The sequence below is a fragment of the Vitis vinifera genome, chromosome 6 (genome assembly GCF_030704535.1).
Source record: "Vitis vinifera cultivar Pinot Noir 40024 chromosome 6, ASM3070453v1".
Classification (NCBI taxonomy): domain Eukaryota; kingdom Viridiplantae; phylum Streptophyta; class Magnoliopsida; order Vitales; family Vitaceae; genus Vitis; species Vitis vinifera.
In genome coordinates this window covers 16,579,204-16,591,562 of record NC_081810.1, presented here as the reverse complement: position 1 = coordinate 16,591,562, position 12,359 = coordinate 16,579,204, and the positions used below count along the sequence as shown (strand labels likewise).

General features: G+C 34.9%; 1 protein-coding gene across 2 annotated transcripts in view; it reads right to left on the bottom strand.

Annotated features, from left to right (window-relative positions):
• The window catches only part of LOC100264970 (nitrate regulatory gene2 protein), a 37,111-nt gene extending 25,649 nt beyond the window's left edge, over positions 1 to 11,462 (bottom strand). The window contains exons 1-4 of one of the 2 annotated variants that reach the window (XM_002273592.5): positions 11,086 to 11,462; positions 8,095 to 9,263; positions 7,634 to 7,705; positions 5,695 to 5,909 (exon numbers count right to left, since the gene is read on the bottom strand). In XM_002273592.5, the coding sequence (XP_002273628.1) occupies positions 5,695 to 5,909; positions 7,634 to 7,705; positions 8,095 to 9,202 (1,395 nt within the window). In that variant the 5' untranslated portion in view covers positions 9,203 to 9,263; positions 11,086 to 11,462. Of the gene's footprint in view, positions 1 to 5,694; positions 5,910 to 7,633; positions 7,706 to 8,094; positions 9,264 to 10,688; positions 10,891 to 11,085 lie in introns of those variants that run through there. The other variant, XM_019220572.2, reaches the window with a different exon arrangement.
• Positions 11,463 to 12,359: the final 897 nt, after the last annotated feature.

The following is a 12,359-nucleotide window of genomic DNA, read 5'->3' as shown; positions in this document are numbered from 1 at the left end:
TATTTTTTATTTATTATTTATTTTAGGTTATTATTATTTAGTGAAAGTTTTATTCGAGTAAAGATAATTAAAATTAATTTTCTACTAGAGTTAGGATTGTCTATCTATATATAGGCTCAGTGATATTAGATGCTTTAGACTTTTGAATAATAATATTCATAATTCTTTGGAATTTCTCTCTTCTACTTTAATGCCTCTCCCCTATATTCTTTTCTCTCTATCGTCCTACATCAATTAGTAATAGATCAAGGTCAATTTTAGATGTGTTATTCAATTCATGACTCCATTAAATGTTCAAAAGAATGCTCAAATGTTCAAAGCTCAGATTGCTCACTTAACTCATTCATATGGAATGCTAAGTCCAAAGGCTAGTGTGAATTACGAAATAATTAGAAGGAAAGTGTGGTATTTTCATTTCTCTAACCATGGACAACAAATATTATTTTAAGCTACTTTCCAAATAATCATGAAAACAAAAATAACAAAAGAACAGCAAAGTGTCGAAATGTTAGGAGTTAGCTAGAGCTAAAAGTTAGGAGTTTCTAGTTTCTTTATCTATTTAATAAAATTTGAATTTTAAATTCGAATTATTTAAGATAGGGAAATTTGTTTGTTTCCGTATTTTTAGGAGTTAGTTGTTTTGTTTTGTTAGCTAATGTAGTTGAGAAATTTGTGGCAGATCTCAACTCTTGCTGAGTCTATTTATTTGATGTAATCGGTTTCAAATTTCAATTTTTTCAAAAAATGAGAAATCTTTCCCTTTCAAAATTTTCATGGTATCAAAGCTTTGGTATAATCAAAGTTTCTGATGGTGAAAACTGCTATGGCTGGAGCTGGCAGAGGCTCGGCGACTACAGGGGATGCAGTAGAGAGCATTCAAAACAACTCTACTGCATTATCTAATGAAACAGAATACTTGTTTGTTGTGTCATCAAATTCCCTTCAATTGACTATGAATAAGTTGAATGGAAAAAACTACTTGGAATGGGCTCAGACTGTGAAGCTCGTAATTGATGGTAAGGGGAAGCTTGGTCACTTGACTGGTGAGGTGAAAAAACCAGCAAACAATGATCCACGCCTAAAGAGTTGGAGATCTGAAAACTCCATGGTAATACCATGGCTCATCAACTCGATGGAGTCGAGTATTGGAAAGCCATTTTTGTTCATTCCAACAACAAAAGAAGTGTGGGATGTTGTTCGTGACACTTATTTGGATCTGGAGAATTCATCTCAAATATTTGAATTAAAGACTAAGTGTGGCAATCTAGAGAAGGAGATAGAGAAGTTACTGTGTGCTATAATGAAATGGTAACTTTGTGGCAGGAGTTGAATCAATGTTATGAAGAGGAATGGGGTTCTCCCACTGATAGTATGCAATATATGAAGAGTAAGGAAGATGACAAGTTGTATTTGTTCCTAGTAGGTCTTAACAGAGAATTAGATGAAGTGTGGGGCCGAATTCTGGGATGAAAACCTCTCCCCAGTCTTCAAGAAGTATTCTCAGAGATCAGGAGAGAAAAGTCTCGCCGAAGAGTCATGCTACAAAAGCAGGAACCAAAGACCAACCCTGAAATTGAGAGTTCAACTCTCATAACAAAAGGACCAAAGGCAAATGTGGAAAAGAGAAACTTCAAACAAGGAGAAAAACCATGGTGTGATCATTGTAAGAAGCCATGGCATACACATGAGACATGTTGGAAGCTACATGGGAAGCCTCCGAATTGGAAAAAGGAGAATGGGGGAGATGGTCGTGTGTTCCAAGTCTCAAATGAAGATCAAGGGAACCAACCAAGTTTTTTCAAATATAGCTTCCATTCATGAAGGAGCAAATAGACAGCGTGTGTAAATTGCTCCAGTCCTCGAGTCCCACTATAAATCCTTCTTCCTTGTGTTCTTTAGCCCAAAAAGGTAACTACCTTACCATTTCCCTCTACAGTGTCAAACCCAATTTTAATTGTCCATGGATTATAGACTCAGGAGCAACTGACCATATGACCAAATCTTCTAAATTATTTTCCTTGTATGGTCCTTGTGCAAGGAAACAAAAAATAAAAATAGCAAATGGATCCTTCTCAGCCATAGTTGGGAAAGGCTCAATTGTTATTTCTCCTTCCATTACTCTGCATAATGTCCTTCATGTTCCTAACTTGTCATGTAATATTTTGTCTGTTAGTAAAATAACTCATGATCTAAAATGTCAGGTCAGGCTCATTTTTTCCATTCTTCTTGTGCGTTTCAGGATTTGGACTCGGGGAAGACAATTAGCAGTGCTAAGCAAAGTGGAGGACTCCATTTCTTTGAAGATGGATCTGAATTAGAGGGACAAACTCATAGTACTTGTTTCAAACCTCTTTTTACGAATAAGATTATGTTATGGCATTTTAGGTTAGGACATCCAAACTTTCAGTATCTAAAGTACATGTTTCCGAATCTATTCCTAAATAAAAATCCATCTTCATTTCAATGTGAAATTTGTGAATTGGCACAACACTACCGTTCTCCTTTTCCTCTACAACCATATAAACCCTGCAAACCTTTTTCTAGCATTCATAGCGATGTTTGGGGCCCTACTACAGTTACTACTCTTTCAAGAAAAAAATGGTTCATTACATTCATTAATGATCACACAAAGATAACATGGGCATATTTGTTAAGAGAAAAATCCGATGTTGAAAAGTTTTCAAAAAAAAATTCAATATGGTACAAACATAATTCCAAGAAAAACTTCAAGTGTTTAGAAGTGACAATGGAAAGGAATATTTAAATAAAATATTAGGGCAATTTTTTGAGGAAAAAGGAATTGTTCTTCAAAGTTCTTGCAATGATACTCCACAACAAAATGGAGTAGTTGAAAGAAAAAATTGGCATCTTCTTGAAATTGCTAGAGCCTTGCTTTTTTCAACTAAGACACCTAAATGTTTATGGGGTGAAGTTGTTCTTACAGCTGCATTTTTTATTAATTAAATGCCAACAAGAGTTTTGCATTTTCAAAAACCTGTGGATGTTTTTAAAAATTGTTTTCCCACGTCAAGTCTTGTCATTGATATTTCACTAAAAAATTTTGGATGCACTACATTTGTCCATATTCATAGCCACAATCATGGGAAACTTGATCCTAAAGCTAGGAAATGTGTCTTTGTTGGCTACTCACCAACACAAAAAGAATGTAAGTGTTTTGACCCTGTTTTAAGAAAATTATTTGTGTCTATGGATGTGACTTTCTTTGAGACAACCCCATATTTTGATAATAATCATCTTCAGGGGGAGAGTGAGAGTGAAGATTCTTGTGTTGGCGATATTTTCCAAATAGAGCCAAAACCACCAGTTTTAGTTGAATTTACCCCTGAACACCCTATTCCTTCAGCTCTAGAAAATCAAGACACTGTAGCCATAGATCAACACCTGAATCAAGACACTACAGCCACAAATCAACACTTGAACCAAAACACTAGTCACAAATCAAGAATCAAGTAGTTTAGGAGATGAAATTAATGGAACCAATCCTTTAATGTCGTTACATAAGCATGAAAAAGTGAAGATGAGAGAAAAAACAAGTAAAATAGAACATGAGCTTCATGTCTATTCAAGGAAGAGACATCTTCAAAGAAAAGAAGATTCAACTTTGCAGCAACTCCATGAATCCCAAGTATAAATGAGAATTTTACTAGTTCCTCAGATGAGTTGTCAAGTAAACTTCCTTTGGTGTCAAGCCCTTCTAAGTCCAAGTTTGAGTCAATCAAAAATTTAGATGTTCCTATTGCTTGTCGTAAAGGTGTCAGAACTTGCACAAAGCATCCTATGTCTAACTTCATATCTTATGAAAATTTGTCACCCTTGTTTTATGCCTTTACCACTCAACTCTCGTGTAGAAATTCCAAAAAATGTGCAAGATGCTCTAAGGGTTCTGGAATGGAAGGAAGTTATTCTTAAAGAAATTAGGGCTCCTGGAAAAAATGAGACTTGGGAAGTAGTTTATTTGCCCAAAGGGAAGAAAACAATTGGCTGCAAATGGGTTTTTACAATCAAGTACAATGTAGATGGCACCTTGGAAAGATACAAAGCTTGACTAGTGGCAAAAGGGTTTACCCAAACCTATGGTGTGGACTACTCCAAGACTTTTGCACCGGTTGCCAAGTTGAATACAGTACGAGAACTCCTATCAATTACAGTAAATTTAGATTGGACACTCCAACAATTAGACGTTAAGAACGCATTCCTAAACAAAGATTTGGAAGAAGAGGTGTACATGGACTCTCCTCCAGGATTTGATGGAAACTATGGTTCAAAGGTGTGCAAACTAAGACAGTCTTTACACGGCCTTAAACAATCACCGAGGGCCTAGTTTGATAAATTTACTCAATTAGTCAAGAAGCAAGGCTACACACAAGGACAAACAGATCACACCTTATTTGTAAAGTTTTCATCAGAAGGTAAAATTACAATTTTAATTGTTTATGTAGATGACATCATTCTCACTCGAGATGATTTAACAGAGATGGACAGGTTGAAAAGGAGCTTAGCCACTAAGTTCGAAATTAAAGATGTAGGTTCCTTAAAGTACTTCTTAGGCATGGAGGTTGCAAGATCAAAAAAAGGGATTGTTGTTTCACAAAGTATATCCTTGATCTCTTAAAAGAAATTGGTATGAGTGGTTGCAAACCATCAAAAACACCAATGGAACCAAACTTGAGGCTTGGAGATAGTGACAAAAAGGTTTCAGTTGATACAACAAGATACCAGAGGTTAGTTGGTAAGCTAATCTACTTATCTCATACTCGGCCAGATATAGCTTTTGCAGTGAGTGTGGTGAGTCAATTCATGTACTCTCCATATGAAGAGCACCTTGAAGTGATCTACCGAATCTAGAGATACCTTAAGAGCACACCAGGAAAGGGAATATTTTTCAGGAAGAATGAACATCGTGGTGTTGAAGCCTATACTGACACTGATTGGGCTAGTTCAGTTACTAATAAGAGGTCCACCACGGGTTACTACACATTTGTTCGGGGTCATTTGGTTACATGGAGGAGTAAGAAATAGAGGCGTAGTGGCTAGAAGTAGTGCTAAGGCAGAATTTAGAGCTATGTCACATGGAATTTGTGAGATGTTGTGGCTAAAGCGTGTCCTAGAAGAGGTAAGGCAGCCAATTGAAGGAGTTATGAAGTTATATTGCGATAATAAAGCTGCAATCAGCATTGCACATAACCCAATTCAACATGACAGAACTAAGCACGTGGAGATTGATAGACACTTTATCAAGGAGAAATTTTAAACTGGTGTTATATGCATGCCATTTGTTCCAACAACTCAACAAATAGTTGATATCCTTACAAAAGGACTCATCAAGCCGAACTTTGAATTTCTAACAAGCAAGTTGGGCATGATAGACATCTATGCACCAACTTGAGGGGGAGTGTCGAACTGTTAAGAGTTAGTTGGAGCTAAAAGTTAGAAGTTTCTAGTTTCTTTTTTCTATTTAATAAAATTCGAATTTTAATAGGAAAATTTGTTTGTTTCTGTATTTTTGGGAGTTAATTGTTTTGTTTTATTAGCTAATGTAGTTGAGAAATTTGTGGCAGATCTCAACTCTTGCTGAGTCTATTTATTTGATGTAATCAGTTTCAAATTTCAAGTTTTTCAAAAAAAAGGAGAAATCTTTCCCTTTCAAAATTTTCACAAAGTAATGGAAAATACCTTGACTTCGTCATAAAGCTTTCTCTCCCATGCAAATAGTCTATCCAAGGTTGAAGCATGACTGCCTGAGGTCATGCAGAAATTGTCAAAGAGGTTGCTGGTAAGGTCCTCAATATCATCCTTTGAATTTGAGCCAAGAGGATTCCTGGATGAGGAGGAACGAGATGAAGCTGTCCTGTGCCAAGTTAAGTACTTCATGGCAGCTTGAGCAGGCTCTAAGTGCACATAAATATAGGATTTAATGAGTGAACCCAAAGATTAGGTATAGGTTGTTAATCACAGCCAGCAAAATATTCTGTTAAATAAGCTTTTTATTATAAGAAAAAGGAGCACATTCCACTAGTCACAGAAAGTTTGCTGTGTGTGCTAAGTGCTAATCACATGAAGCTACTATGCATAATCCATAAATTCACTATAATACACGAAAACAACCTCCATCTAGTTCCCTTCAAGTGAGACCATATTGCCAACAAAACAATGCAAAATAGGATGTGCTGGAAAAACTGAAAATGGAAAAAGAGAGATTTAGTGTTTGCACTCTTTGCTCTTCTTTTCTTCATTTAGGAGGTATTATGTACTTCGAGCACGTTTGGCTTTCTGGGAGCTGAAAGCAGCCTTTTGAGCCCAAGAAGAACTTTTACATGCATTTTGGTGGTTTTAGTTGAAGTGCTTTTGGCTTCGAAAGGAGCTTCACACAAAAGCCAAGAAGTTGCTCCTTGCAGAAACAAGTTTTTGGCTTATACAAAAGGTCATTTCATATTTAATGCAATTTTCATAATACTAAAATTACTTCCAAAACAAAAAACTCTACAATACCAAGTGTAGCCTCTGATAATCTCATAAACCACCAATTTCTTCATCATTCTCCAACCCTTAAGAACAAAAGAAACACCAAGGAAGGCAACAACAAATCTGACCTTAACAAGAAATTTTTCACATTTTCTTTACATTCTCTCTCTCTCTCTCTCTCTCTCTCTCTCTCTCTCTCTCTCTCAGTTTTTTTTTTAAAAATATATATATTAATTTCACTTTCTTGCAATCTCCACTTAGAAGAGTTTCTGATTGAAGACTATTAAAAATTCAGGGTTTTATAGTTTAAGGACTTTGTATAATCATATCTAAAGGATTTCTTTCATATCTCTCCTCTATCCTTATTTCATCGTTTTGTTTCTTCTTATTCCCTCCTACGTTTCTTCTATTTGTTTCTTGAGCCTTTTTTGGTTGATTTAACAAAACCTTGACTCCGAGGTAATAAAAACAGTATTCAGATAATAATTGATGCTTTCCGTTTCAATTGCCTTTTTTTTTTCTTTTGGTCCTAGGGCATTTCAGAATTTGTTTTCTACAAAATATTTGTTTATTAAATTAGGGTTTCTTTGTCAAACCAATATTGGGATTTAGCAGATATTCATCTCAAACAAACAAAAGAAAAAGAAAAAAAAAAATACTCCTTTTAGCATTAAAAGCTTTTTTTAAACACAATTCCCAGAAGTTAACCAACCAGCCAAATAGAAGCCATCCCTAATGCTTCTGCTACTTTCATTGATTAAAAGCAAACAAAAAAACAATGCCAAATAAGCACTTATTTTTCCATCCAAGAGCAATGTAGTTTCCCACTGAAGCAATTGGCATCCAGTTAGTTTCCTTTCAAATTTGTAGGCCTTCGTTTTCATTTTATTCATAGAATTAAGAACAATGAATAAGGGCCACACCACAGAATTTATATAAAATAAGAAAGGGCGCAGAGCCCAATGGAAACCTCATTCAGGATTGGTAGTTCACAAGTGATGATAGGATAGTTTAGTTGATTAATATATTTAACAAGATCTTAAGAAACCAAGAAGATGGATTCTGGAATATTCATATCCGAAGATACTTTTTAACATACGAATATGACAGAACTGAAATGAGATGTCACACAGAATGCATGGAGACCTACCTTCTTGAACGATAGTTGGGTCTTCCCCACATGAGAAACAAGCTTTGAATAGTGTAGATGTTACGGACCCACCTGTTATAATAAAAAGTAGTCTCTTGTCAAAAGCTTTCACTAACTAGCATGAAGAAAAACCCTCAAACAATTTCTCATGGTATTCAGCAAGCATATGAAGCATTGTTCTTTTTTACCCCCTAAGAAAACATCAATATTGCAGAATGCAAGGCTCTAAACCATTGAAATCAATCTGCCTAAAGTGCTGGATGGTTTGGGTACTCTACAAGTGGACTGCATGAATTATGAACTGAGAGAAAGGAACAAAAAATATCATTACGGAACAAACTAACATACTTCACTTTCCTTGTAATAAGAAACTGCCAACATTTATGAGAAGATCAAAACACAGTTAAAATAGAAGTGTTGTCCCCTGGAATTCCAATTTGAGAGAGAGAGAGAGATCATACTGTCTTTCTGCGGAAATATTGGACGAAAGTGAAATTTATTCGCTTCAAGCATCCTTGGAACTTCTTTTCCAGATTCAGAAGCTTTAACAAAGAGATATTCTATGTCTCTTATGCTTGAAAAGAAGTCCTTTGGGGCAACCTTATTTTCAATACCATTTTCTTTTACAGGTGTGCTCCTTACATCAGAATGAAGTGCAACTGCTGAGGATGTGCTTCTCAATGGTGATAAACCGGGAGAGTTGCTTTTCTCTCCATTCAAATACCCAGTTTCTGAAGCTACACTTCCTGTTGAAGGCATAGTAGGTGAAGAACTAGCTGCAACATGATCTGGTACCCTATTAAGATTTTCAAAACTTCGGACTAGAGTATCTGTGGAAGGCTCATCAAATTCGTCTTCTGAGTCCTGAGATTCTTCCTCCCCATGAAAAGAAACTTTATCTTCTTCATCCTCTAGTTCAGGAATACCCTCCTCTTTCCTAAGCTGAGTTATATCATCAGCAGTATCCAAACCTTGGTTCAGTTCTCCTCCTTGAGAAGAAAACTGATTATCAACAGAAGGAAAAAGGTGAAAGAAATCCCAAGGTGGAGTACTAGGTGGCAGGGAAGAAGCTTCAAATGGTGTCATTTCAGGCCTTCCAGTGGAACGAGGTGTGGTGTTTTGAGGGGTACTGGAGGAGGTTACTGTCCCCATGACTGGTAAAGAAGGTTTTTCTTCTACTTTTCTGGAATAGCTGCCCCTGATTTTCATATGGTTTAACTGAATATGACTAGAATAAGGAGGTGAAGGAGTTGGAGAAAGGGCTTCAGTTGCATCTACACGTTGAGATAGAGATGGGGATGAGAATGAGAACTGGGAAAGGGACTTCTCAGTCAAAGCAAGTGGCTCTGGTGTGGCACTAGTGGAAGTGTATAAGGAAGATTCATTTGGAGCTTCAGGCTCAACAAACCTCCTAAGAGCAATTCCTATAGCTTCGAGTGACTGAATATAATCAACATGAGCAGCTGCTAGAGCACACCTGCCATCAAGTGCTTGCCTAACAAACTTCTTCCTTTCACGACACATCTGCAGAGCCTTATCTTCTTCTATTTTAGAGTTTGTGATGCCCATCTCTTGACAAACTTGCTGCTAGGAATCCCTCTTGTTATGTAATCAGGGAAGAAGCTTTTTCCTAGGAATTAAGTAGTTACAAACATATTAAAAGAGGTATAAAAGAAAATTAGCAATAGCACAGATAGCTATCGGTCAGAAATTTAGTGCCATTTTGAGCAATGGTAGTGCAAAACTATTAAATAAACAAACTCATCTTGAACACTTACCTTTTGCTCAATAGCAAGAAAAAAATAAATAAATGGTGCAGGCAAAATTAATTTATATTAAAAAAAAATTGGATTATAAAAAAGACGGGAAAAAATCCAAACTTCCATAATTTCAATACAAAAATCAGAAGTCACTATCACCGAAAAAATTTCCATGTACTCCCTTGTGATTTCATCCACAATAGAAATAATCTAGTTCTATGAATGAGTGGTTCTAGATCCTCTGCTTAAATATCATTCCAAGAAAGGTTCATACTGATTATGCCACCAATTAATAACACAAGATTCAAACTTATTATTTAGTGAAAAGAGAGACCATCCATGTAAAAGTTATCTTCAACAGAAAAAATCCACACCATACCCATGCACTAAAATCAACTTCTCTATCTTCATTTTTAGGAAGCAATTAACTGGTGAAAATCCAAACCTTACTAAAGATATTGGAACATTGTTCTGTAAAGATAATGAAAGTATGAACAAAAATTGAATAGAAACCAAGCAGAAGAAGCAGAATGTCATTGAGAAAAACGCAGATGGAGATACACCATTTCTCAAAGCCAGAAAGGGACTGGCAACAAAGAAGACACACTCTGCAATGTTGACACTACCAACCCCACTGACAAGAGGAATAAGAAAAAAAAAGATTGATTTAAAATAAAGGCTGATTAAGAAAGAGGAAACACATCCAATTTGTTAAATCAACATAAATTGAGAAAAAGCACCCGCTAATTCTGAATGAAATTAGCAATGCTCCATTTGATTGGTATGGAATTACAGAGAAACAAAAGAAACCCTGGGAATTTTAGGACAGCCAATCCATCACCAATTTGTTAATACAATTCCAAGTTCTCCTTTCTCTTCTTGCAATTTCTCCCAAACCAAACAGCTAGTGCACAGAAGAGGAAATAGAATAATTTCTACAACCATCATATAAAAACGAAAATTTCACAATTAAGGAATGAAAATAGACCTGGAAAGAGTGAATTAGATCCTCAAATTCAGATGAGACTTTCAACAATCAAAACCCATAAAGATAAACTCTGTACAATAAGGAAAAAAAAAGGGACATGTACAGATAGCTTTAACCCCAAAAGCAAAAGAGATAAGGAGAGCAAGCTCCAAAGTCACAAATTTTAAAACCAATGCCTAAAAAGAAGAAAACCCAAAAGAGGGAATCTCTATGAATATTCATTAATTCACTCTGCAGAGCAAAACGAACAGAATTGTACCAATATGAACTATTATACCTGAATTTTCCACATAATTAACTCATTTACTTATCCCAGATCATCAATTCTGATTCTTGGAGTCTCAATAAGCAACAGTTCTGATTAAAAACACAAGAAATCCACCAAAGAGAAAAGAAATCCCAGCTCGATGAATCAAAGCTCCATGAGCCAAATCTCAAAAATCATCAAATTCAAAGCCCAAACATCAGAAAACCAAATCACAAGCTATCCACCATGAAATTAATCTAAAAGTGAAAATTAGATTGATAAAGGATGAGATTCAACAGGACCACACAAATCACATATCTTCCATCAATCCAAACTCAAAATTTCCCAAAAAAGAAAAAACAGAATCATACCCAAATCCAATCTAGACTCCACGAAGACGGAATTGAACCAAAAAACAGAAACGAAAATAAAAATAAATTTGTGGGTCTTGGCGTACCTGGGAAGAAGAGTCAAAATCGAAGCTGTACAGTACGGAAACTTGGATTTCAGAGAAGGCTCATGCGAAAATATTTAGAGAATCGATGAGAAACGAAGAGAGAGAAAAGGTTTGTGGGAGAGAGAGTGGTGCTGGTGGGCGAATCCATGCAAAAAGCACATACAAAAGACAGACAACAGTGTCACTGCGTGGACTCTGGAGCCCACATACCCACATAATCCCACGGTTTCCAAGCTTTGATTTTACGCCATACTCTCGCCACTCGCCTCCCTCGAAGCTACTTGGAGATAAGCTCTGCCCATTTGTCCCATGGCCTCAAGCCTATCACAACGGTTACTCATAAAGAAAGTTACCAGGAAAGCCACCCTCCCCCTTTTCGATTGCCAACCGACTCTTTTCCCATCTATTTTATTGACCAACCCAAGTAAAGCGTTTCTATTATTCTATACCAATTTTTTATACTTAAAAAAAAAAAAAAAAGGTGTTTTTTCTTTTTATAAAAATATTAAAATTTCATGGTAAAAAACACAAATTATAAATTCAATTTATATAGTATAAACTAAATTTAATTTAAGTTTTATTAAAAATAAAAATAATTTTTTAATTACCAACAAATTAAAAATATATATATAAAGTTTTTAATCAAAAATTATAATTTTTATAAGTATTATAACAATATGAATATTAACCTCTTATAAAAGCACAATTGATTTATTTTTTTTTAAATAAATAATAATAATAAAATGGCTAATATTATTTTATTTTAAATGAATTTAAATATAAATAAAATTTAATTTTTAAGGTTTAAATGATCTATTTAGTACTTAATACACAATTTTTATGAAGTCTTGTAAAACAAGCATAACTAAAAAAATATGTGAACAAAACTTTTTACATTAAAAAAAATGTTTACCGAAGTATATTTTTCCTTTGATTTAGTTACTCTGATTATCATGACAAGAATACAAAAGTTTTCTTTAGATTTGAATATCAATGGAGGGTCCATAACAAAGAACGCATAATGCTTTTTGTGATTTCTCATACTTTGGGATTTTTTGTGAAACTCTTTTCTTTTTGTAAAGTCTTTTTTTGTTGGGAAACCTTTTTTTCCATGTTAAATTGTTTTTCCATCTTTGACATAATTTGATTGTTTAATTCAAAGAATTTGAACAATTTTTCTCTTTTCCCAGCTTTGCCAACAAGAGAATATTTATTATTTTTTTTATTCTCTTCTTGACTTTTAAGATTTGTTTTATTTTTTAAGGAAACTTACT